The sequence below is a fragment of the Archocentrus centrarchus genome, chromosome 23 (genome assembly GCF_007364275.1).
Source record: "Archocentrus centrarchus isolate MPI-CPG fArcCen1 chromosome 23, fArcCen1, whole genome shotgun sequence".
In the NCBI taxonomy this organism is placed as follows: domain Eukaryota; kingdom Metazoa; phylum Chordata; class Actinopteri; order Cichliformes; family Cichlidae; genus Archocentrus; species Archocentrus centrarchus.
The window spans coordinates 13011843-13033447 of NC_044368.1; the positions used below are offsets into that span (position 1 = coordinate 13011843).

General features: G+C 40.2%; 1 protein-coding gene across 3 annotated transcripts in view; it reads right to left on the reverse strand.

Annotated features, from left to right (window-relative positions):
- Positions 1-21605, reverse strand: part of LOC115773442 (tyrosine-protein phosphatase non-receptor type 12) — a 49600-nt gene that overhangs the window by 8361 nt on the left and 19634 nt on the right. For all 3 annotated transcript variants that reach the window (XM_030720180.1, XM_030720179.1, XM_030720182.1), the window contains exons 2-14: positions 20285-20393; positions 18114-18190; positions 17882-17977; positions 16720-16758; positions 16332-16403; positions 16128-16187; positions 15112-15254; positions 14276-14342; positions 14116-14193; positions 12140-12238; positions 9375-9460; positions 3382-3571; positions 2043-3006 (exon numbers count right to left, since the gene is read on the reverse strand). In XM_030720180.1, the coding sequence (XP_030576040.1) occupies positions 2043-3006; positions 3382-3571; positions 9375-9460; positions 12140-12238; positions 14116-14193; positions 14276-14342; positions 15112-15254; positions 16128-16187; positions 16332-16403; positions 16720-16758; positions 17882-17977; positions 18114-18190; positions 20285-20393 (2080 nt within the window). The remainder of the gene's footprint in view (positions 1-2042; positions 3007-3381; positions 3572-9374; positions 9461-12139; positions 12239-14115; positions 14194-14275; positions 14343-15111; positions 15255-16127; positions 16188-16331; positions 16404-16719; positions 16759-17881; positions 17978-18113; positions 18191-20284; positions 20394-21605) is intronic.

Genomic DNA, 21605 nt, shown 5'->3' on the forward strand with positions numbered 1-21605 from the left:
GGGTCTCAAACTAAAAACAAGTCCAGTTCCATTTATTAAAAGCACTTAAGATATATTGTAAATGACAGAATTTTTAGGTAAATATTAGGTGATACTACAGCAAGTTAATATCACTGTAAGCGCTGAGATAATGAGCCAACTAGGGACACAGTGATTGTGTAATTCAAATAAAGTGATAAACAAATTTTGGTCAATAGCTAATGCTGATGTCAATCATTTTTTGGAATTTATTTTGTATTCATTGTTCTTTATTCCCACTTTTGTTCCTGGGAAACAGAAAAAACTGCAATAAAAAAAAAAAAAAAAAAAAAAAAGCGCACACACAAAAAAAAAAAAAAAAAAAAAAAAAAGCAAAATGTTTTATCTTTGTGCAAAATAGATGGGACACAACACCACCTCAGCATCTGTATACACTGGTGAATGTCATCTTGTTTGCAGATAGACCAATATCAAAAAGTCAAAGTCAAAAAGACTGACTTGACTTTTTAAAATCGGGCAAAAAGGCCGACTGTACCTCGGCTTACCTCACTGTAGGCCGAAGTACAGTGCTAAACAGATTTTTTAGACCTGTCATAAAAACAAAAAAACATATTGTAGATTAAAATAGAGTGTAATTTAGCTGCTGTTAATATTTTGATAACAGGATGATTACATTGATGTTTTTGCTTTGTTTTCCATTAATATATTTCATCTACTTTATTTTTTTGCCCCCCAAATTTTCTTTTTTATAAATTAATGCATTAGCTGTACATACTTGATCCCAGCAGTTACCTTATAATTTCCTGTTCCTTAATTCTCCTTTGTTTGTTACAGACTTGTAAAGCACTGTGAGCTGCACTAATCTCTGTAAAACGGGCAATTACAAAAGCTGTGAGTGATTCATTGGCAATGCAGTCAGCAGAACAGGCAGCCACCAGCTTTCTATTGACCAACCACGAAGCAGCAATTTGCTCAGTGCAACTGATCAACAAAGCAGCCATTAGATTCTTGCAACCAATCAAAGAGCAGCCGTTAGCTTTTCATAACTGAAGCACTGCTGCAGCCCAAACAGAGAGAGGGGGGAAGCCAAGCAGACTGAAACACCTTGCTTCAGAGATATTTCTGCATCTGGTTTTAAATATTGGAAATACTCAAGGAGAGCATGACAACAGGTAAAAACCACTCCACTGCATATGAGCTCAGATCAAAGTAAGAATCAGGTGTGAGAATGTGGTAAAATTGAAATAAAAAAAATAAATCTGTCCTCACACGCCTCCAGAAGATTAAAACCACTTCTCCCACTCCTTGTCACAATCACATCAATCCCAAACTGCAAACAGCGTGACACTGCTCTGTTCAACCCAACGTGCACCAAAGTGGCGTAATTGCATTCATCAGTATCATGCAGTGTTGATCCTTCCCCATCCAACATGCACACGCGGTTTTCTGCTTGCACACAAAAACAAAAAACAGGATTTCTTTCATCCTTACTCCCCATTCACAAATTCCCTCGCTTAGACAAACACACACAAGCTGAAAGAGGAAGAGTTGTTTCCACAGATGTTTTTGCCTGTCAACATTTGCAGCATTCCTCACAAACCAACCAATTAGTCAAACAGTCATGCTTTGTGTGAGACTCATTGGAAACCATCTCTGTTTTTGTTGCCATTTCCTCTTATTCCATTCTTCCATGCCTCCTGTTTTTCTCTCCTGGCCTCATTGTGTGTGTGTGTGTGTGTGTGTGTGTGTGTGTGTGTGTGTGTGTGTGTGTGTGTGTGTGTGTTGACAGATAGAGCTTGTCATTAGCTTGTGGTCTGTCTGAGACAATTGGCTCTTCTGAAAATTACTCTACTGTGTGTATATTTACTGAGTGTACAGTATGTGAGTGTGGCTTATAAAGACAGGTTTTCAGGCTTACTCGGTGCCTTCGTGTGTGTCTAAGGGAGATGATCTTGACCTCTTCACTGCTAAACTTCATTGTTTGAAGTTTTCATGATTTCTTGGTTAATTTAACATATTTTCAAAAACTGAGAGGAAAGCAGTAAAAGCACTGATTGACCTACTTGCTGTGTTTGAAGAGGGCAATGGTGTGATCTGCCCTGCAATTGACATCGGGGACACCTTTCTGACTGGCTGCTGGTCTCTATGTTGAGGGGATGCTGTTACCAGGGCAGTCGATGTGGATACACTTGTATGGAAACCCTCCTTTCCTCCTCCAGACATCTCCCCGTTCCCCTCCTCATCCGAGTTGTCTGAGTGCAGGGGGTTGGTGAAACTCAGGGCAGTCCTAACAGGTGTGGAGGAGGAGGAAGAGGAAGAGGAAGAAGAAAGGTGGGAGGAAGATGATGAGGATGGAGCCACACGGTCTGAGGAGGAAGAGGAAGAGGAGGTCTTGGGGTACAGTTTATCCGGGCTGTTGCTTTGTTGAGTCCACGCTGCGTGGCCAGCTTTCACTTCCCCTCCCTGCATCTCCACCTTCTCTCCACTCTTGACAGGGAGGTGGTTCGGCCTGGCTAGGATGCCTCCATCTGCTTTACTCTCCCCACATCCACCAACTCCTCCTCCCTCTGTGCCTGAGTCCTCTGACAGTGAGGAGCTGGACGTCAGTAGGGACTGAGTAGTGCGAGCTTTAAATGCGAGACTTCTTTGCAGCATGCAGCTGTTGTTACTAGAGCTGGAGCCCTGTCCGCTTGCTACTCCCATTGAGGAGGAGGTGTCAAAGCTGCGAGGTCCTTCTTGCAGCGGCACCTTTTTAATCTCAATGCTGAGCTTCCTCTCGATTCGAGGAGCACCAGAACAATCAACAACTGGGGAGAGGGGCGAGGAGGAGGGGGTCTGAGTTTGGCTTTGGCCTGATTCTGACTTTGTTGAAGACAATTTGTTGTTGTAGTTGTCATTGAGATCCAGATTTGAGACCTGACTCTGCTGTTTTCGGATTAGTAGCTCCTGATCTTTCTGCTCTGAGGGACTGGTCTGTTTGTTTGGACTGGCATCTAACTGGTTCTGCTGCTGGTCCACGTCTTTGTCCTGAAATAAAAGTAAAGTCAAACAAATGAGACATGTAATCCCCCTTTCACAAAAAACACAACATTCATAAACCACCAGAAAGCTTTGATGTTTGTGAGAGTTCAGAAAAAGCTGATTAAGGACGATATAATCATCATCAGTGTGACCTCACAAATATGTTTCTGCAAGAATGCTCAAAAATTTCCATGAACACTCCTAAACCTTGTGGAAAGCTTTCCCAGAAGACTTGAAGCTGTTATAGCTGTAAAGGGTCGGCCCACATCATATTAAACCCTACGGTTTAAGAATGGGATGTCACTCAAGTTCATATGCGTGTCAAGGCAGATGAGCGAGTATTCACATAAGCTGCTCATCTTCAGTGCATTTGCAGCTTACCTCTGTCACGTTTTGCTGAGTAGTAGCCAGAACGTGGATGACGGGTTTGGGATGGTAACGGTCATTGTCCTGTCGTACGTTCGTGACAGTGGGGAAGGCTGAGGGTGGAGATGGTGTCAGAATGGGTGGTACAGGATGAGCCTCTGGGGGCTGGAGGATCTCTTCCTTTACATCACCTTCTACCTGCGTACTAAAAAGAGAGAGAGAGAGAGAGAGAGAGAGAAAAAATAAAGCCCCACACAAGCTTGTTACTGAATGAAAATTACACTCAGAACTGTAATTAAAAACACCAAATTCATTAAAAGGATGTTTGACCATTAAACTACAAACCCGGATCCTTTGGTTTAGATAAAAACTAAAACATCAACAGTGCACGAGTAAACTTTAAACTTTTAAAAATGATGCAATAGCAAGAAATTCATCCTGCTGATCAATCAACTTCTAGACATTCTGACATCCTAAAAAGGGGGAATTACAAAACTAATATGATGAAATAAACTTACATTAAATTCATGTTGTGTAAAGTATGGAACTAAACTAGGTTTGTGCTATGTTTTTTCACCACTAGATGGCAGAATTTGAAAAAGGTCCAGTAACATGCTGTTACTACTGTTCAAACAAATTAAATGTCCTCAGAGAGATGTTAGCTTTCTGCTCTCACCCATATTCTGTGGCTGTAACAGTGACATAATCTGCTAATGTGACAAAGTGGAGAGATTCAGATCAGTGATAAAGAGTTTCTCCACATATATCTCGTTCTATGATCACAATCTTAGACAAGTTTCTTTAACCTTCTGTGCAGCTTACTGAACCGCAGGTGCACAAAAAGTTGTGTCAGTATACGACAGTATCTAGAGCTATTCAAAATAACTGTTTAATGATAGCTTTATAGTCCCACAGACGTTTACCGCATGTACAGTATTTCAGTAATGTTACCTACCAATAAATACTTCTATAAAAGCACCTTCTGTGTAGGTGTGTGAGTTGCATACAGGATGCAGTGGTTATGACAAAGCTAGCCACCGAGACGGAAAGTGATACGAGGAAATATTGTTCAATACATTTATATACTGTACGCATGCAAAAATATATAGAAAAGCAGTGAAAGGAAGTGGTGGTGTGCCAATTTAAGAGCACATGACTGAGGCAAAAACCAGCATAGAGGCTGACAGCACATGATGCTGTGTGTGTGGATCAGAAGCAGACAAAGTCAGACACACAAGTTGCAAGCTAGAAGCTCAGGGGATTTCCTTTTATTGAGCAACTTTGGAGTTGCACTGAAACCATAAAAGCCTTCCTCATTAAGCCTCAGAATTGCAGCAGAGCCAACACAGAGGCTCAGATCTGCTGTGTGTATTCTTGTTTACTCGCTCTTCTAGATAAACATTTGCTCACATTTCTTATTAATAATAACAGGCTAGGATTTTCACTGTATTAAAGAGCCCGACTGATCATGGATTTTTGAGGCAGGTAAAAATTTTTAGCACATAAAAAAAGATGCTAATATAATGATATTGACTGATTTTCTCCAAGAACCTTCTCTTCCCAACCAAAAGAGACATGCACTAATATTTTGCTAGACTCCTTTTAGCCTTGATGAGGGCACGCATTCGCTGTGGTGTTTCAAAAAGCTTATGAATATCACAAGGTTCAGACCACTGCGTAAAGTCTTCAGTGAGGTCAGCTGACCTTTTTTTTTTTTTTTTTTGGGCACAACACTACTCAACCTCAGCCTGACCAACTGAAGCAACCCCAGATCATAATACTACAAAAGGCACTAAACCACAATGGATGCATCACCTCATCCGCCTCACTTGTTACCCTGATGTGGTCATCACTCAGGACCTTTTTCTATTCTATTCTATTTGTTGTGACATACCATGACACCAGCTACACGCTCACATGATGTGTGTACAGAGCTGTGATGCTACATTTGCTGCAGACAGTGGAGCTGGAGCTGTACAAATATCTGTGACAGGCCAATATCGGCTAATGATATCGACCACTGAATTGCTCTAAAATATCTGGCTTTCAGGCTGAGCATAACTTAAGCCACACACCACTATCCCTTTGTTTCCTTTAATGAAAACTTTAATTACCCATGAGAATTGCTTCTTCTACATCATCTTTGTTGCCTGAGCAAGCATGAGATATTTAACAGCACAGATTCCCACTGGAACCTATTATTTCCATGGGGGATTTGAACCATTCAGATGCCACTTTTTTTCTTTTTTTTTTTTGCAGGCTCTATAAGAGGAGATGAGATGAAATTTTAATGATTCCTAAGGGGAGGTTGAGCTGTTACAGGAGCAAACACTAATAAGTCACAGCAAAACAAACAAGCTGTAAAGAGGAGAATAAAGAAAAAGGAAGCTGCAGGCAAATAACTCAGTGACAACTGCAGCATGTATGATGAAATGTAAATATGTACTACAACAATATAAGAGTTTACATCGAGTGCATGAAGTTCTACTACTACTGTTGCTTTCCTGAGGGATAAAATGATTAAATAAAAAGCTGATATTATTCTGTTTAATGATAAAAGATGAGAATGATCAAGATTTTTCTCTACTTTTGTTCAACAGAGGCAGCAACAAACACTTAAATTCAGCTCACTCCAACTTTTGCTAAGAAAAAAAAAAAAAAAAAAAAAAAACTGCCATAACTATCCTGCAGCACTGCCAGTGTACTGAAAATGGCTTAGTATCTTCTTCACAATAAAGCTTCATGTCTTCAGCTTGTTAAGTAGCCAGTCATACTGCATTGGGATACTGCTGCCACACTAGAAGAGCTAAACTTGAACACACCAGGATCAGCCCACACTGTTCTTCATATTGTGTAGGTAGCCCTTTTTTGCCTCCCAAACAACTGTTACCCATTCAGTCATGGACTTCACAAGACCTTTAAAGATGTCCATCACATCACATCACACCAAAACTCAAGGTTTCCCAGTGTAACACTGCCCAGCCTTCTTTCCATAATCTTTTGCTATCACAGAGGGTGGAAAGCGCTAGAAGAGAAAGCCAATCCATTCTCAGTTCATCACCATCATTATCATCATCAAAACACCTTTTTAAGGCCACCCTACCTTTAAGCAAACTGTCTTCTGATTGGCTGCCTCATGCAAACAAGGTTTGAACAGCAGGTGGGTGTGGCTTTTGTAGTCACAGCCAGAGCTTTGTGCCTGTCTCACTTTCGTCAGTGGCCTCAACAGTCAATAGAAGGCAGAATTGCTTTGTACAATCAGAGGCTGAAGGAAACAGCATCAGCCATCTTTTAATCCACTGGGGCAAAAAAGTACGACAAATCTGTATGATATAATGTATAATCCTTGATTTTCACACTATGGCATAATATGACTAGTTTTTTTGTTTGGTTTTTTTTTACCTCAAAAAACACTGAATCTAATCAAGATGCTACCGTCACATTTTAGTCAGAACCCCAGAATTATTGAGGTTTTAAACCCATCCCTAATGACAGAGCATGTGGCTGAGTATGTATAAAAGCCATGACTTCCTGCAGTATCTCCCCTCCACCCTTCTCTCTCTCACACACACACACACAAATTCTTCTACACACTTACACCACTGAAGGACCCACTGGGAGTGTGGCCGGCAGAGTGTGGTTTATGTCTGTAAAAATAGCTCTCGCCATCAATAGAACACTCTTAGGCTTAAACTAGGCCTTGACATTATTTCTTTATAAACAGAGGGATGATGCAGAGAAAGAAAGGAACATGCTGATGGGAGAGGGAGACATCCACACACTCCTCAGTGTGTCCCACTTCCGCAAAGTATTTCTACTTTGGCAGCTTTTGCAAGTTCACATTTGTACATTTTACGAAGAACAGGAAAGTCCAGTAAACAGACCACTTGCAGGTACACGCTAAGATTAGAATGAGCTAAAAATGTCTGCTTTCACATAAAGCTGCCTTGTGCAAGAGGCAAATTAAGGTACATGATAAATTTAGTGCAGTAAAAAAGGACACCGTGGCTCTAAAAAATGTAATAACCTCAAATGAATGTTTTCCTGGAGGTGCAGCTTAATCTGCATGTCTAGGGAGACTTTGGTGGATTCTTTTTCATATGCGTTTGCACAGGTATTTTGTTAGGCTGCCTGGAAGACAGCATTTTTGCTGGGCTTGTTCTGTGCCCTCCAAAGGGCAGATTTTCTTTATTTGAAGTCATCCTGTAGTAGATCTACTTTAATGTTTACTTATGGTCTTTTTTTTTTTTTTTTTTTTTTTTTTGCTCCATCACCCCTAAAGAAATCTTGAGAAAAACTTGCAAAAATATTTTACTCTCAGTAAGAGAGATGATGCCCAGAAATATCAGTGAATCCTGATTCCACCACGATGCATCAGGCTTGAACACGCTTCTTTAATGATATGGTAGACTTATAAACACAGATGTGGAGCAGTTCGTCTAGGCTGGGGGCCTTTAAGATATCCCTATTGATCCCTGTAGGGAAATTCCTTCTCTTCCATCCTAGCCATCCTAAGGAGACATGGGTAGCCACTGTGTGCCGCTCAGGGATTAACTCCAGCTGTAAGCCAGTGCCGCAGTCAAGGGCACAGTGACGAGAGAATTAACCTAGCATGCATTTTCTATGGAAGGTAGATGCAGCACCAAATCATCTTCACATGTATAAGGCTTACCTAACAGATTATAACCCATTCCAGCTTTATGCAAATCAACTGATCTTAAACCTCCCTTTTGTTGTCATTTGTAATAAAAAAAGAAATCTGTGTTTTTAAAAAGTCAAGGTAGCTTCACCAGTTCCTGAGTGTAATAAAGTGCCTGATAAATTGATGATATCATTAGCCCACGGGTACATACTCTTCATACGTACTCTTTGTCCAATCTTTGAATGTTTAAGTTATGCATTACCCACAAAAAAAAGAATTATTAATTTTTAATAATTATTTAAGGACAAAAAAAAAAAAAAAAAAAAAGCAGATCACATTAAGTTTTCTTGCCATTATAAATTTTTATCACACTGATAATCACTGAGCCACTGTTTCTTACATTAGCACACAAAATACTGTCAAAATGGCAATTTTATGAAAACGCTTCCAGCAACAGGTAATTAACTGAGACAACGTCTCCTGGCAACAAGATGTCCCCTCTGACATTAAAGCGTCAGCACTGAGGGAACAGTGAGGCATCCATCAACCCTGTTAAAAAGTTGTGAAGTGTTTTGCCGCATTAGTGAGGCGAAGATATTTCCAGCTGTGGAAAAATAAGTAGAAAGAAAGAGGGCTGTAAGAAAGTAGAGTACACCTCTGCGGGCCCGAAACTGAATATCAGAAGGAAGAGAAGACAGCAGAGAGAAGTAAGATTTAAAAAAATACTTATAATAATAATAATAATAATAATAAATGGGTAAATAAGAGGGAAGAAAAATGTAGAAGACTGAATGACCAAGAATAAGAGAAAGGAAATCTATAAAGGGTGTGTTTGAAATAATATGTCTGCATTTGCATAAAGGACTGTTTGTTCTCAAACAGAGGGAGATGAAAAATGCAACAGTTCTGCTTTAACTAGCCTTGGGTTATGGTGTGTTCAACACTACGTTGTGTTGCAGAGTATTGCAAAGTGTTGCAAAATGATCTATAAATACAGCTCCTCCTCAGGCAGGAGTTAACAGCCAAACAGAAGTTAACTTTGGTAAAGTGGAGGCTGTTTGTAACTGTGGGCTGACGGGGAGCTACGCTGCCACAAAATGCAGTTTTTTTTTGTTTTTGGTCAGTTTGATGTTTTCATGGTGTGTGTTTTGTGTTCACAATGTTCTCAAACACTCTCTCCTGCTGTGCGTGCCTGTGTGAGCTTCATCTGTATGAAGGATGATCTGCAAGTGGCACTTTGCTGAAGTCAACCAAATGAAGTAAAGCAGTTGAAAACTAAAATGTCTAATCACGCACAAACCTAATGAACAACAGTATTAGCAGCTAAGTTGGTTAAAAATATATAAATGTCAAATAAACGTCCTACCTTCGAATGCGGGGAGGTTTTGGAGGTGGCGTGTCCCATGTATCATCGGATGAGTGGTGGCTTGCTTTGTCAGGACTGCTTTCATCCTGGACAGACACACAAAAATGACAATAGTTGGACATAACATTTGTGAAAAGTGAATCTTCAAGTCACGTATAGATATGTTCATTTGCACAACGTGGCCGAAGTTAATCAGGTCAGAGTATGTACAAGTAATCCCTGTGAGCCAAATACTCGTGCTTTTTTTCTGCTCTTGGCTCTGAGCGATATCATACAGAGGAAACTCTCTCTAATATGGTCATCTCAGGCAGTGAGCAAAGAAGCCCCACCCACCCGCTGTTCTGTTTCCCTCGGGGCAGCCAATCAGAAGAAGGCTGGCTTAAAGGCAGGGTGGTCTTAAAGAGACGGGAGCTAAAAAGCAACTTCAGCGGATATCAAGGATAGAAATATGGAGCTGCACCACTGAGTTTTAGGATACACAACTACAATATACTCCCATTTTTCTTTTTATGTAAGAGATTGTTTACATGAAATCCAAAGCATCTCTTTTTCCAAGCCCTCTAAACTAACCCTCTTTCTCCTGGCTTAAATGCTTCTGGAGTAGAGGCAGCAAATTGCTACAAAAGTTGCTTCACCAAATGATACAAACTGCTTCTGAAAGATGCTCACCCCACAACTACTTTTCTCTCTCTTCCTTTCTCCTCCCCTGTGACTTGTTAGTTTGACTCTTTCCACTATGGTAACAAGAAAATGACAGGGCAACTTCAGCTGTCAAACTCATGACACGGGGGCAAATTCTGCCATTTGAAGGCTCTAGCCTGCCAAGAAACTAACTTGAGCACAATAAGGGCAGACAATCTAAGAAAAGAGGATGGGAATGCAGCTTCTTCTCCGTACGCATGTCCACGTATGTCGTGAGAACCTATGTCGTATGTCGTGAGAGAATCTGGTGGGGCCGCTTCCTGCAAACAATGGCGGGTGCAAGCGTGCAGAGAAACGTGTGGGATGCATGTATGTGGAGGCTTATTGTTCCAACTGCCACTGAAAGCACCTATGTGGGTGTTTTAGTCATCAACAATGGCTGACTGGACATGAGTCAATGTGTGTATGGACTGAGTCAGTACAGCACAGTGATGATTTGCTGTGTGTGAGTGCGGTGTTCTTCTTGGACTTGCAACTCTGCGAGATAACAGGTTATAATCAGCAGCAAACATGTGCTGCGGTTTATGTTGCCCTTAGTGCAAGCCACACCTTCTTTTAAATGATTAATAGCACCAACTTTAAAACAAGTGAAAGTGTGGTACAGCTTATCCTCATTTTAGAGCCCCTCAAAGAAATGTGGAATTCCAGGTTACAGAGTGTGTCAGCTCAGTCTTTTCTAATGTCAAAAACAGTTGTGTGTTGGTGTGACTGTCTTCCAAGGGTCTCCCTTTCCCAACGGATGTGTGTCTATTCTCAGACTCAGAGCGCATTATGGGAGAGGGGTGATGTCATCAAAGCTTCCTAAGCCGGAAGTGAGCTTCTGGATCGCTGCCAGCACCCCCCCCCCCCATGTTTCATGTTGTATTATGCTGCACTTTAAGTCGTATTTGTTGCATTCCTGAGGTTGTATGGCTGCTATCTTTACCAGGTTTCCAAAAGGAAAGAGGCTGAAAATTAATATTTCCAGCCTCTTATAGGGAGGTTGTGCAGTCTTTCTGTGATTTAGCTCAAATGAAGAGCAGCTTGTAGTCTCTTCAAGACTGCTCTATGGGATGACAGGAAGGATGGGATGATAGGAAGGACCGATGGTTAAATCATAATCAGCGTTCCAAAACCAGACTGGGTTTCAAATATTCACACTTAAGATTAGGTGCCTTTCAGTTTTTGTAAATAAGTGTTCATGCCTCCTTGTGTCTTTAAATGTGTTGTTCAAGGCCGGCTATATGCTGCGCACTGTACTAGATGAAAGATGGCCATTGTGTGGTGGTATCTTTGGTTGTGGCTCCAAAACAGTGTTTCGCTATCACGCTACGAGAGGTTCAAAATGTCTCTTCTAACAGGCTTGGATCCAACAAGCCTGGGAGGGACTGACATCTCACAAAGCGTTCACATCTATTAATTAACCAAGTCGTAAGGACGCAGAGTGAAATCAGAGAGCAATGCAAGCCAAAGAATTTTGAATGTGCAAAATTTTATTTTTAGGGTTCAAAAACAGAAGAAAATCTGCTTGAGTTGTAGCAGCCTTGTTTAAACATTGTTATGATGATGACAAAGCATAAAAGAAGAGAAATTCTCAGTCTGCATACATCGAGCTTGATGTTATAAGACTGGTTTATTAGACCTATGTTGTTTGTTGTGCAATAAATCTACAGGATTGCTGAAAGGAGGAACAGGGACAATTCAGGACACTTCATGTACATGAGGGGCAATAGAGGATAATGTAAAGTAAATAAATAAATTAAAAAAAAAAAAAGGGAGAGGTCAGTGGTAAGTGAAAGAGCAAAGCTTTTCTAGTTCTTTTAAATAGCTATAATTGTCTGGAGTCTGCAGAGGAGAGATATTGATCTTTTTAAGCACAATCACAGTGACTCTTTTTCTGTCTGTAAACAAAAGTTTTCTTTAGACCTCTCCACACCATCTTCTCCCCTGTGACTAATTATCTGTTTTTTTCCCCTACTCCTAGTGTGTTACTCAGCGACATCCTGTCTTACTTTAACACCACACAGCATGCACTCTATGTATGTGTGTGTATGTGTGTGAGAGAGAGAGAGAGACAGTCATACCATGCCATCATGGATCTGTGTGCTGGTGGGACTCTCCAGTTGCCGTAGCTGTTTCTCAAACAGTTGAGCGATGGCTCTGTGAACTAGCTCATACTGCTCCTATAGAGAGAAAGAAAAGAGACACGATGAGGCAGGAGGGAGAGGGAAAGTGCTGCACAAAGCCAAAGAGAAGGGTTAATTGGACGAGGAGTGAGTTGAAAGACGGGAGTAGAGGGGGAATAAGGATTTCAGCAAGTCAATATCAAATCAATTACATTTTCCACTGTATGAAAACCGATTTCATTACAGTTACAGGCTTCCTACAGGATGCCGGGCTGAGACTTTGAACTCAAACCTGTGTCAGTGTTTGGCAAATCAATTCTCTAATTCCGTTAATGGAGCTCATTTTCACTCCCAGGAGAGAAAAAACAGAAACAGCTGTGACTAAAAATACTGTAAGTACTTTTATTTACTGTAAGTGTAAATTATCTCCAGCTGATAATCACGTTCACTACAGGAAGTTCCCAGTAAAACGTGTAAACACAACTACGTCAAAAATTGTGGCAAAACAACCTCAACCAGTTACACATAGCTATGCTGGATGTGTAGCAAATAAGAATGCAGGACGCAACCTGTGCAGGAAATAAAAAGGAGAAAATGCTGCAAAACCTTATTAGAGGTTAAACTGATGACTGATGATAAACTGATCAGTTTAAGATGATGTTTAAAGATGTCAGTGACATTGTGTCAATTCTGCACTGATATATGTAAGATAGTGTGCTGACAAGCCAATATCTTTAAAACAGTTCACTTCATACTGTTAAAAGAGCAGAAGGCTAATGAGTCATTTTTTCCCCCCAAATCCTGCAGAAATACAGTTTACCACTTAAATTTACTCAATAATAAGAGCTCATAAAAAAACAATAAAACAAAAAAAAAAAAAACACCTGTTTGTAGAAGGCTTTTCTATTTTAGCTTTATTTTCACAAACAACTTAAACTTATAGCAAAGAATGTGAAAATCTACTTAACCATTCTCACGCATAAACGAGGGGGTCTGGGCTCATTTCGACTAAGAACAAACTGTGTGATGCCCGACTGAGCCCATGTGACAAAAAAACAAAAACTGAAAACTGTCCAAAGAATTTGTAGCGAGCAAGTGTATGTGCTGATTTTAAATTACCGTATTTTCCGGACTATAGAGCGCACCATACTATAAGCCGCACCTACAAATTTTTTGGAAAAAACTGGAAACGTACATATATAAGCCGCACCGGGCTATAAGCCGCTGGTATCTCCGCCGCTCTCGGTTTTCCACAATTACTCGGCACTCAGCAGAGGGGGACAGACAACCCCAAATTTGAGTTATAACAAGTCAATTCACCATTGATTCGTTCACGCCGAGCTTACGTGCAGCGGCTCTATTTCCCTCCTGTAGTGCCAGGTCGATAGCCCTCAACTTAAAAGCGGCATCATAGGAAGTTCTTTTTGTGGTTTCCATGATGAGGGAGTTTGAAAAAAATCTCTTTTGTGCCTGCTGCTAGCACTTGTTGGCGCTTTCTTCTTTGATTTCCAACTTTGACGTCCCATGATTCATATCCTGCTAAAGAGCCCCCTGGTGGTTAAAGAAAAATCCACAGAAACGCCGCACCGGGCTATAAGCCGCATGGTTCAAAACGTGGGAAAAAAGTAGCGGCTTATAGTCCGAAAAATACGGTACATCCAGCCTGCAGCGCACTCAATCTATGCGTCACCTCTTGTCTAATCCAGATTTCCAGTAGCGACCAGGTCTAATAGAAAACCTTCTCTAGGGTGACAATATCTAGAGTTTATGTGTTAAACCACTTTAAATACACACTGACCTCAGATCAATGTTTTTGTGTGTGTCTGTGGTGATGAGTAATGCTCCTGAGCATTTCTGTGCTGCATTATATTTAACTAGTGAATAAATGATGAACATTCTGCATGTATCTGTAAATGAAAGCTATGACAACGAACCTTGGTTTGAACAGCTGAGTGTCGCTGCGTCCTCATCTCCTGGATCAACCGGAATACATTAAAATCTTCTGGGATTTTCTGATAAAAAAATAAAAAAGGTTAGGTTGAAGTGAGGAAGGAGTGTACATCTGCACAGGTATATAGGTGAGTTTTGACTTACCCCAGCTTTGAGGAGGTTCCATGTGTAGTCAATGGCACAGATAGCGCCTGTCCTCCCACAGCCTGCACTGTACAGTCAGTTACAAAGATCAGATTAGTGGAAACACACAGACACACACACACCTGAGCTTTTGTTTTATCAAAGCAATCCACTAGACAACTAGATTTCTATCACTAAGCAGCATCTGGCCTGTTTATATATTGTTTGCATGTATGTAATAACACCTCATCCAGACAGGAAGGAGACAGAAGCCTCACAGAAGCTGACGCACAAAAATCATAAAAAGTGATCTCCTGCTGTCAGCGAGTGTTCTGCTACTATAAAGAGCACAGTTTCTCCACACAAACAGCGCACATCAACCCACACAAAACATCTTAACAGATGCAGAGACGCAGCTTTAAGTCCTGCTGTGTAACAGAGGAACCAGGAAATGTCCTCAGGCTGCTCATTATAGCTGATTACACACACATGGAGAAGAGTGTGCTCTGTCTGTGTGTATACCCATGCATGTGTGCAGCAGAAAACTAGAAACTGTGGCCTTGTATTATTCTGTTTTTGTTGACATTCATGTTGATAATTTCACCATTTACGCTTTTTATTGTACTCTGATAATATTTACATTTTCAGCCTATATCTTTCTGACAAAGGACTGCAGCTTCAGTTATATGGGTACAAACTACTGTGTCTAATTATATTGCATTAATCAGTTTTCAGATATTTTAACAAAGTCAATCAGTATATAATAGCTGAATTTAATTTTTTTTTTCTTCCTCACAACAAAAACCACTAAAACTCAAATCCAGCTGGTGTCTCAGTGTGGGTGCACGTATACCTACCTGCAGTGCACGCAAATCGGGACATCATTATTCTCTTGGTATTCTCTCATCAGTCCGATCATATCCAGTATGGAGTCAAATGATGAAGGGACATCATGATCTGGCCAGTTCATATAATGGAACTGTGTTATCCGCCGGGTTTCCTGCAGGAAAACGCACATGGATAACTGAGTGGAGAGTCAGATGAAGGCTGGCTCAGTGGTGACTGCATGAAACTAAATTAATAATAGTGTTATTTTGGTAGTGTAATATGATATAAACAAATCTGCCAAACTGAATCTTTCAAAAGCTAAAATAGAAAACATACGTATGCATTGTATGAGATAAGGTACAATCAGAAAGTTCCATGTGGGTGTCTATAAAGTTTAAATTTAATCCCATCCCCTTCAGGATTGCATCCATGTGAAGTGGAGGACTTAATGTTTGGATCACTGCCTGGAAGTCTTCTAACTGCGTCCATGTGAGATTTTACCATGGATCTCCAACTTGCCCGTAGAGAAAACATCAACCTTCTTCTCAAACTAACCCAAACAGCTCTCTCCATCTGCATCTGCAGCATACAGTGTTCAAGCCTGAAGGTGGAGCACCAGGTTTGGAGCACAACCAGTAGCAGACATTTTTTTGGGGAATGGGATTGTGCAGTGTGAAACCGTCCCACAGGGCCTGACAGTCAATGCAGACATCTCAAGATGATTGTGGACATTCAGCATAAACAGGAGCTTTTTAATGCACCGATAGTCCTAATGCAACATCTGGCTCCTGGCTACTTCATCCTCTCCCCCAAATTAAACTTTAAGGGTTGCTGTTTGGACACATGAAAGTGGAACTTTCAAATTTAAATTTGCTATGGCTTCTTTTTTTTTTTGAAAACCAAGTTAATTTTGTTCTATGCAATCTTCTACCTTGTGATACACTGTATCACTAGATGAAAAATAACACTTTAGACTAGTTACTCGGTAAACTACATCAAGTTTTAAAGCATTAATAAAGAACAGACTGCAAGACAGAGCGCTTACATTCTCATACTGTGCCGTCAAAGTCCTGATGTAGTAGTCTGTTCTGGCCTGCTCTGACTCCTAGAAAACAAAGACAACATGTGAGAAATGAGGGAGTCCCAAAAACCAGACCTCCTACACGCCTTTTTTTTTTTTTTTTTTTAATATAAAGACACTCATCTCACACACACACACAGCTGTAATATCACAGATATGTCTACTTACGAAGGAGATTTTGAAAGGCCCAAAGCTCATGGGTTGCTCCCCCTGCATCGGGAAATACCGCTCGCACTTTTTCTAACCAGAGAAGAAAAGTAGTTAGCTTTGGCTGAGAACAAAATACCAGAGAGAGACCACAGCTTCCTGTGAACACACACTTTCAGATTCAAAACAAACAATTAATGTGACATGTGGAACGCAGACAGTAACAGTTATGCATGATTAAATATATGCCTACTATAGATAGATGCAATACAAAACACAAGTTAGCTTTTTTTTTTTTTTTTAAATAACTTCTAGATCTCACTAAGCAAGAGATATTCTACCAGACTGGACAGAGAACACACGCAACAACACGTAATCCTGATGAAGATGATAAAACGTGTACACTTACTCTTCCCATCTCAAACTCTCGACAAGCCATCACAATAACCTGCAAAGACACAGAGAGGAAGGATTACAATATCAATATTTACATGCTCAAAACTAAAAATGCAGATTTTTATTAATTCCTACATGTTCTATTTATGCAATGGCTTCCAAAATGAGCGCCAGAGATTCAGTAGAGTTAGGAAAACTGAGCATGAGCATGCATCACATTTGCTCGTACATTTCCATGCAGCTGCATTTCAGGTCATTTCCTTTGATCCTGCAGGAGTAATTATCAAAGCTGCAGACTCATCCTCTTCAGAGCACTAGTTAAACCTAATCACAGCCCTCCTCCCTCTTCTCATCTTTGTCCATCTGGTTAGAGCATAAGCACTCTCCATCTGCCACTTAATTCCTGATGCTACAATTTAATATTTGTTTTGATTATCTTCATTATTACAGTTTTACTTCTTACAGTTAATTTATTTACCCGTGACTAATGTCACCATCCCCCCCCCCCCCCTATTGCATTATGTGATTTTTATAGCAGCAGGCCTTTTATTCTTCCAAATCCACACTCTTGGAAAGAGTAAATGCAATGTCTTCCATGAGATTTAGCAAGTATTTAAGCCTTACTTTAAAAACCAGAGCAAGAGAGAGAGAGAAGTGTGGCTGGGTCTTACAGCACTTTGCAAAATGCATTAGGTAATAAACACTCTTCCTATTCAGCTACCCTCGTAATAAAGATCCTCCAGTAGTACATCTTTTTTGGATCACATGCTTTTACAGTTACATTTTCCCAGTGGTCACTTGCAGTACTGCAACAAAACCCTCATAGACCTCTGTTACATTTAATTTTAAATATAATATTATTTATATGTTTCTGTCTGGCCATTATGAATGCCATTAGCTATAGAACAGCAGATACCTAATATAATGCTGGACAGTAATACTGGCCAGCTGATAAATCACTCAGCCTCTAGTTTTAAAGATCAAATCAATGCTTTTTAAGACCTTCTAAGCCCGCAGTTCATAAATGGTCTTTATCTACAGTGTTTCAGCGCAAATACAGCGATCATTCACAATTGAGGAAGAAAAAAACAAAACAAAACAACAAAAAAAAAAAAAAAAAAACCCCCAGATCTCCATGCAGCAATTTCCAGTCACCTAATGAGAGGAATACTCACAGATACATTGTACTCCCAGATCATCCTCCAGAAGTCAATGACAGTGTTTGGCAGTGGACCCTGAGTTGCAATATAGGCCTCTGGGCCATCCATACCCTGAATGCAGAGAAAACATGCTCACCGATGAGTGATCGATACGTTCAGCGTGCATTAATCACATTTCTCGGCATACTATGAGAATTCTTACACTAATAAACATGCCAGAGAACAAGCAAAATATCTTGACTTTTACCTTAATGAAGTTAGCATTGATGTAATCTGTGTCCTGATTGGTTGTTTTTAATGTCAGCTTTACCCTACTGTGATCAACTGGGGAGGAAAGAAAAAAAAATGTAAGCATTTTCTTCATTTAAGGACACAAACAAAAAGACAAAAAGGAAAAACGCAAAAAAGCAGACAAAAAAAATAAGACAAATGAGAACGTGGGTAGAAATAAGACAAATGGGTGATGCACAGAGGTTAATGGACACACAGTATTAGCCCCCATTTCTATGTAAAGTACATGTGTGTGTGTACACATCTGTCACAGATGAACCAGTTCTTCCTTTGCCTTCTCAGCAGTTCATTCACTAAAAGCCGTAATGAATGAATGGATGGATGGTTGGATGGACAGAGGAGAAAAAGAGGATAAAGGTATAAAAAGTAGGACAGATGTTGGGTCACGTAAGCTTCCCCTGAGGTTATTAAGTACAGCGAGAACTCTGTGTAGGAGACCACTGCATGAGCTACTGTAGCTGTAGCCATTATAAATGTATCTCTAAACACTGATCAAAACATTCTGCCTGTAAATGAACCGGGGCAGGTGACAATACTTAAAAAAAAGATTTGACATTTGACAGGGCTGTTATCACCTTTAATTGAACATTTTTCTGCGGCACACAGTGACCTTTAAAGCTGAGTTTGATTCATGCGTGATGCTTTTAAGCTGCTAGTCATGCAGGGAGCAAGGTTTCATATAGATCATACTGTCAGGGAACATTTCAGATCAAATATTCAAGTGACAGCACAGTCATGCAACAGCATGTATCGCTGTGAATTAGCTGCAGTCGTGCAACAGACGCAGAATGATGAACCAGCAGAGTCTCTCCTTAACATCTGGCCTTGATCTATGTGCATTTTGATAAACAAGATGGCAACCAGACGGAGTGAAACAAAAGTCACGTACAATTACTTTTACCTACTCATAATCCGCATGTCCTGAGTTGACCAAGTGGTTCTATTGAAATTCTTGTTTATAGCAGCATTGTAGTGTAGCAGGGAGTAGCATTTATGCTAAGGCCACATGCACACTAATACCAGGTGTCAAACTGAGCTACTTTCCATAGTAAGGATTATTGCTGGTGATGAGAATCACCAGCCTGTCAGAGCAATTGCAGTCAAATCCACGAGATTAAGTTGAAATGGGGTGAGTAAAATTTAAAAACAGGTGTGTTTTTTTGTGTTTTTTAATTTTAAATGGGCCGATTCTGTAAACTCTGATCACACCTCTTGTTTTTACTTTAAAACTGTATTTTTAATTTCACCCTATGACAGCTGGGATATGCTCCAGCCCCCCTACAACCCTGAACAGGATAAGCGGAAGAGAATGGATAGAAGGATGGAGGAAAAAAAAAAAAAAAAAAAAAAAACAGTCCAGATGAGCACTTTACTGCAGTATGGGAAGTATAGGAACAGTCATGGCTTAAAGAACATCTCTCATAACATATCTCTGCTCGGATCAACAAATGAGGCAGTAGTGTTACTGACTGACAAACATTGAGAGAGTTGTGACAACACAAATATGGTGATATCAGAGTTCACAAAGGGCATATGAGCCCAACTATAATTTGTGACTGGTAAAAACTTGAAGGAAGGAAAGAGGTGCCTGTGTTGCTGCCTAATTTGGTCTAAGTCTAATTTTTGTGTTGTTCCAGACTACAACACAATCCTGAATTTTCAGATGCTGGGGTTGAACACAGTAAAGTGTGAATAAGGCATATTATTGGGTACAATTATCTAAAACTGAAGCAGACTGCTGCAACAGTCTTCTAAACTTCTGTGTAAACTTTTTACACACATGCCCCTTTGTATAAAGAAGCCCCTTGTATTTTAATTTCTGATTGTCCACATGTGAATTTTAAGAGCTATCCAACCAAACTAAAAATCTAGTAATAGCCTGGTTTAATGTGAGATAAATTATACCACTGTAAGCTAAAGTTTTTACATGCCAGCCCCAGCTTTTCTCTTCTTTTTTTGACAGAAAGAGCATAAATGACCACTGGCGCCATTAAATTTAGAGTTGCCGGTACGCCATAGAAGTCATCAAAACTTAAAGTGACCATCATTTTTATTGGTTTTACAATTTCTAATAAGTGAAAAGATGCACTAAGGGAAATGATCTTTCATCTGTGCAACATGACTTACATGGCAGTATATCTTTATATCTGTTCTTCTTGACATTCTCCTCCCTCTCTCCTATGTTGGTCGGGTAGATCTTCTCTGTCCGGTACTTTGTTGATAACCGCCGTAACCTCTAAAATGAACAAGGAAACAAAATGTTGATTATAAGACACCGTGTTTTCCTTATCAGTTATGGGTATTAACTGGTCTAAAAATAGAACTTGAACATGGTTATAGTAATGACTGATGCACTTTTCTTTGAGAGGAAATATGACAGATATCAGGGTCAACCAGTGATACAAGGTCAGACACAAGACAGTCACAATGGAAAACCACCCACAATTCACTTATTCATCGAAAAAAAATCCCCTCATTTGAAAGCTTCATTGTCAATAACCCGCTAGCCAACCCTCCAAGTTGTAAAGAGCCTGCGGCACCAAAAACCTCCACGTGATTGCTGTGTTTGCTAGCACGTTGTCACTGCTGCCTTTAGTTTGTATGGAAGACACCAACTTGTCCATAATTGCTTACCAACTACTTGACTAGTGGTAGCGAAACTTTAAAAAGTGTGACACAAACCAGAAACAGAGAACATTTGCTTTCAAAGTAAAAGATGCATCTTAACGCTGCAAGTGTTATTCTGAAGGCAGTAATTCTGTTTCCAATGTGTTACACTTTTCAGTTTCACCACCAATCGGCAAGTAGTTGCAAAGTGTTTGCACACAAGTCATGTCTTCCATGCCAACTAAAGGTAACAGCAGCAAGCGCAAAGAGGTTTTGGGTGCAGTACGTATACTCTAGTGACTTAAATTCCAGCAATTTAGCAATCAATTTCAAAGACAGCCAGCAACGTCTAGCAACCACTCCCTAACCAGTCACGGAATACACATTTTCCCTGGCAACTGGTGGTTGCTGACTGGTCCTTAGACCCATATGACTACACTAACACCTTTAATTTGTATGTTTTTAAGTAGTTTTTAAATTTAACCGCAAACTATGTTCAAGTACACAGGTGAAAACGATGGTGATGCCTTCTCCTACTCGTTCTCACTCATTATGTTCAGTGTAACACTTGCTGGGAAGTTTTCACTATGCGTACGGTAGCATGATGTGGTGTCGCCAACTCCATCAATATTATTTTACTTCATCGGACTGTTTCATCTCCAATCAATGCGCGAGTGTGTGAGAGGAACTGAAAAAGTCAGATCTGCGCATCCTGATTAATTTAAGAGGATCCACCCGCACCACAGACAAAACTAAATCTGTGGGAAACGTGTTTCACTTCAGCGTTTCTTTGTATATAAACCAAGACTGAGTAAATGCATGACAAACAGGTTATACTCAA